Source organism: Musca autumnalis, unplaced genomic scaffold (assembly GCF_047663935.1).
Source record: "Musca autumnalis isolate F117 unplaced genomic scaffold, ASM4766393v1 scaffold_2, whole genome shotgun sequence".
Taxonomy (NCBI): Eukaryota; Metazoa; Arthropoda; class Insecta; order Diptera; family Muscidae; genus Musca; species Musca autumnalis.
This window is the reverse complement of record NW_027411755.1, coordinates 127593654-127599115: the sequence shown is the minus strand read 5'-3', so window position 1 is coordinate 127599115 and position 5462 is coordinate 127593654. Positions and strand designations below refer to the sequence as shown.

The 5462-nt window shown below is 40.5% G+C and overlaps 1 protein-coding gene across 1 annotated transcript; it reads right to left on the bottom strand.

The window, feature by feature from the left end:
• Positions 1–213: 213 nt before the first annotated feature.
• On the bottom strand, positions 214–5021 carry Rat1 (5'-3' exoribonuclease 2 Rat1). Its single transcript, XM_073969275.1, has 2 exons — positions 2234–5021; positions 214–1121 (listed from the first exon to the last, which is right to left on the bottom strand). The coding sequence occupies exons 1-2, from the start codon at positions 4800–4802 to the stop codon at positions 817–819; spliced, it is 2874 nt and encodes a 957-aa protein (XP_073825376.1). The 5' UTR covers positions 4803–5021; the 3' UTR covers positions 214–816.
• Positions 5022–5462: the final 441 nt, after the last annotated feature.

Here is a 5462-nt window from a genome sequence, read left to right as displayed (position 1 = left end):
AATATTCCATCAGGTCCCAATGCTTTGGATGATTTAAAGTTCCGGATGACTTTCGCAACATCATCCATTGTAAATTGTGGTGGTTCATCATCGGCAAGAGATCTAACGCAACGTAGCTCTCTTCTCTTCGCCCTGCTAGACAAATTCTCGAATTTAATGTCTTGCGCACCTTCTTGTGTCTTAAAGAATAAATCAAAACAGTAATGGTACTTATTTTTTGTATTTGTAATTTAAATTATTTTCTTTATTAAAAACATGTGTTACCACAACATTCTGTCCTTTTTATACAAGATGTAGTCAAAATGTATTTTGTGTGTGTGTGTGTTTGTGGTATTTGTTTTTCTTTTAAATTACAAACTATTTTCTTCTTAATTCTATGCACTTAATCATATAGAAATTGGTATGTCTATTGTATTTTCATAATCTTTCATACATACAAACATACACAGGGGGTTGTGATATACGAAACAAAATCGTATTTGAAAATTAAAATTTAAAGAAAAGAAAATCTTTTAATCATTTATCGTCTAGAAATCGGTGCAATTTTCAATACTTTATCTAAGAAAGTAACAGAAAAAATTAAGTAAATTTTGATAGCCAATATTTGAAATTAATATTTCCAAAGATAGGGATTTTCTTCCCTTTGAAAAATGTGCGCGCAGAAGGGATGGATTTTAGGTAGGATTCTTCAATTAAAAACTAAGTTTTGGAAACTATCAAAGGTTTAACTCATTGTTCTAAGTTAAGGTAATTGTTTTTAAGTTAAAAGAGAATGGTTGAGGATAGTAGCAAAAAGAAGGAAATTATAAAATACAATTAATTGTATCTACGACCACCGCCTCCGCCGCCACCACCTCCTCTTGACCAATTATTGCCGCCACTATTTTTATTGAACTGATTTTGTGGGAAATTATTGTTATTGTTGTTTGGCCGACGATTCGCTTGTTGTTGATAGTTTCGGTTTTGATACGACGACGAAGCATGACCTCCTCCGCCTCCTCCTTGATTTGGTGGGAAACGTCCTTGCTGTTGTTGTTGTCGTCCACCCTGCTGACCATACGGATGGAAGCGTTGTACACCACCGGCACCACCACCTCGTCCAGCTCCACCATAAACAGGGCCTTAAAGGAGAAAGAGAGGGGGTAAATTGATAACAATATTTAAAAGTATCTAGTACTTCCAAAAAGTCATATGAATGATATAGGATTCTGTTCGCCCTACTAAGTGATCCTTAAAACATTTAAAGTATTTTAAAAGTATAATTAGCGAAAAGTAGAAGAAAATTGTAGAAAATAACGTAGGTGATATCCGAATCGTTAGTTGCTTTGTATTCGTGCATGAAATTAGGGATTATTAGATCGATTTCCCCACTACTGCAATTTCATAAAATTATTCTAGTATGGAACTCGATTTAAGAACTCCTAGTTTCATGCACGAATACAATGCAACTGACGATTCGGAACCAGTCCCGTCATTCCGTTTTTGTTTAAATAGAAGTGCAAGTTTCATCAAAAGCTATTGATACTGTTGAGCACTCCACGCTGTTTGAGGACATCGAGGAGACAACCCTCCGGCCAAGTTTGAAACGTTGGAAAGTCAGTTATATGTGTGGACCCGTGGAATTCAGGGATAAGAATTCCAAGCCCCGTAGAGTAAAACAGGATGTTCCCCAAGGTGAGTGATATCTCCGGAACTGTTCAACCTCAACCTGTCCTGTATCCCGCCCCCTCCAGACGGTATTGAGATCGTAAAGTAGGCGTCAGGTACCTTCCCTGATGTCATTTGTGAAAGTCTGATCACATATTTGACCGATCTTGCCACCTTTTTCCACGCGAGGGATATGCAAATATTCGCCACTAAATCTACGGACGGCACAGGTGAGAAGAGAATTTAATTTCATGGTCGATGGAAGTATATATAATTCCGACCATAAACTACACCAAAATTCAAGGAGTCACATTCGACAGTATGTTCTCCTGTCGCATGCCAGAGCTTTCTGGACAAGGTGCTCAAGTCCCTAGCCGGCAGCACTTGGGGTGCAGATAAAGTAACCTTCTTGTCTTCGGAGAACATCGGCCACCCTCACTAGCAATGCTTCCAACTTCCTGACATATCGTTATATGTCTTTTTTAAAACAAATCCATACTCCAGACTACATTTAATTCCACTCAAAACTCAAGGAAATCCTACAGTGAAAACAAAAATATTTAAAAACAAAAAATTCTTTACTCACCACCTCCACGTCCGCCACCACCACCTCCTCCTCCTCCGCGGCCATAACCCGAATTTCTATTGTTGTTGTAATTATTATTCATGTTGTTGTAGTTGAAACCTTGGGTATTATATTGATTTTGATAGCCTCCTTGCTGAGCGCCACCGCCGCTGCCACCACCACCCATGGCATGATTCAAATGTCGATGACCACCTTGCGTGATATAGGCTTGTGGCATGTTATTATTGAAACCAATACGTGGTCTATAATTCGAATCACGTCCTTCAGGTGCCAAAACTGTTGGTGGGTCAATGGCATTCTTCAAACGTTTCGCTGGGAATATGAAATCTTCATCATACAGTGGATCTCTAAAACGTACCGTAACCACTTTATTTTCCGTGATATCGTATAGACCCATAATCGGTGAAGGCAGGGTACCGCCAATCGGCACATTATCGTCAGCTTCCAATATTGTGCCGGCCATACCATCCATAAGAACTTCAATTTCTGGCGTGTCAGCAAATGTGTTCTTTGTGTAGTATTTTTTAAAAGTTTTAAAGAACGAATGACCATCACCAATGTATAGCCTACAGTCGCCACGCTTGTTACGTTTGATTTCCTCCTCGGTCAGCATTCCATAGTAGGGTTTCAAAGCCTTAAACAGACGTTTTTCATCGACAAACGGCAACAGGGCAACACCTTGCCAGGCATATTTTTTGCCATTTAAATCAATTTTGAAATCTTCCGGATAGAAATCTATAATATCCGAATGCGGGTCATGCATAAGGGTGGCCCAAGGTTTCGGTACATGGCTACTACTTGCCGCAGGGAACACACCCATAAGCTGTTCCAAGGGGTTGAACGGTTTGGAGCCCTTGGCAAAGTGTGTTGACAAACCCGATATGTTGACAAAATCCGAGGCAAATGGTGCATAGTGATATGGGAAATACCAATCCCAGGAGGCACAGCCTTGATAGTAGTATTTGAGTACCCAGCAAAGGCCCCGAACATATTGCAACGCCACGGAGTAGCGGAAATCCAGATTTTCTCCGCCAACATCGAATTTAGATTCATAATAACGATCCTTAAAACCATCCTCCCATAAACGGACCTCGTCATTTACATATTCTTCCTCTTCGTCATCGTCCAGACCAGCCTGGGCAGCAGTTCGCTTTCCACCTTTTCTTAAGTTGGCTGCATTCTGTTTGTAGTTGTCAATTATGGGCAGCGGATTGTTACCCTTGCCTAATGCATTCAACTTGAAAGAGCCAGACTGTTCCATAACGGCAGCATTGTAAGCATTGGCTTCCTGCCGTTTCTTTGCTTTTTCGCGTTGTTTAAATTGTATTTCTTTCCTCTGTCTTTCCTTGAATATCTGATCCTCCATATTTCCCAAATCGGTAAGGATCAATTGCACTCTATCTAAATCCACTTCACCGGAGTTTGTCAAATAACCATTGGTGCGATAAACACATTTTTTATACAGCTCCACCAAGCGATCAACGGCACCTTCTCGTATCTCCAAAGATGGTAAATGCGGCAAGAAATCATTACCCACAAAGAAGCACATGAAGACCCAATCATCCAAAGCTCTTTCAAACTCATATTTGAATGGGAGATTAGGCATTTCCAAAGTCTTCTTTAGATATTCTCTAAGTACACTTAGGCGTACAAAAATAAATCTAACTTCCGATCCAATGGGTACATCGGGCTTAAAGTTTGTTACATCTTGCATGCCGGCAGCATTTAGACCCTGACACTTGTCCATTTCATGGCCAAATTGTCCACACATGTCACAAGGCTTGGGTTTATTCGGTAAGAATTCCTCACGGATGATGGTAAAGTTGGGCTCATGGGTAGCCAAACCCAACATAATCAAATCAGCATCGGCACCACAAAGTACATGTTGGGTGTTTGGATCATGATCTGGTTGGGCTCTTTGTTTTCTTATATAATCCATAATCTTGTGTTCACCCTCTCCTGGTACATTGGCATCCGACAATATGACCTTGATATCTTTCCAGGCTGGATTATTGTTCAAACGATCGTGCACATAATAATGAAGGCACTGCGACAGTCTTTCCATAAACGGTGTTCCCGGTGTAATACAATTCGAATCAAAATGTTCTCCCTTCTCCTTTTCCGGTGGCAGTATACATCCCTTGGCCAGCAGCTCACTGCGTATTCTCTCCATTTCCAAACGTTTCTCAACCGATTCCTTGGCCGCCCTAAAACGTCTTGAACGTTGCTGGTTCATTTTGGCTCTTGGTGCCACGCCATCAATGGCCATATACAGAACCTTGCGCGGTCTCACAATGTTCATCAAACGATCAATGCAATCGAATATGGCGACCATCATTTCATCCTCATTTTTGGGGGCTGGTTTATCTTCCGGATGTGTACATGGATGAATGATACCATTCATATCCAAGTACAGGTTATCGAACTCAATGCCATTCGGATTGGGCAGTGTAGCATCTGGATAAATATTTTTGCCCGTTTCTGGGTCAACTTCTTTAGTTTCCACGCATTCTATAATAACACTCGGATATTTGCGGCTAAGCCATCGGAAGAATGCTGGTACTCCCATTGCAAACGGCGGGGAGTAAAACTAACAGTTTTGCAAATAGAATTTGCAAATAGAACGACGAAACAGTTTAAAAAACTGTATTTTATTTTCCAACTAAAAACGTGCTCTATTCCTACTAATATTTATTTTTTTGCAGGTAGAAAAAAAACAACAGTGAGAAAAACGCGTGTAGAGCAGAGGTGGAAGCGAGTCGATTTTCAGACGGCGGCGCGTCGCCGCCGATCATTTTTACGGGTTTAGCCGCCGCCGACTACATCGGCTCAAATCGGCTAAAAATGCGCCGCTGTCAATTCGAGCGAGGATGGCGCGCGCCGAATTTTTTTAGTGAATTAATTAATTTTGTGTTGGCTGCGAAAAATAATCTTGCAAAATTTTTAAATTTTTGTGTTATTAGGTGACATTTTTTACAAGGGAACTTCTGGAAATTTAAAGACCCCTATCTCGAAGTATGGATTTCCGCAACAAATGTTTTACATATTTGTGATCAGGGTGACGAGATATACCTGTGATAAAAATTTCATCTCCATCGGAGCTTAGTGAAAACATTCAACTTATGCCCAGAATACTGTAGGTCCCGGTCCACACTAGAGAAATTTCACTGCAAAAATTTCATGAAAATATGTGTTCTTAGATCTAATTCCCCACTTTAGCAATTTCACC

Bases quoted from the DNA above. Each gene is read 5' to 3' on its own strand.
- Rat1 (XM_073969275.1), bottom strand. From the start codon at position 4,802: ATGGGAGTACCAGCATTCTTCCGATGGCTTAGCCGCAAATATCCGAGT. The intron at 1,122-2,233 runs GTGAGTAAAGAA...TTCTCCTTTAAG, and splicing joins TGGTGGCGGACGTGGAGGTG to GCCCTGTTTATGGTGGAGCT.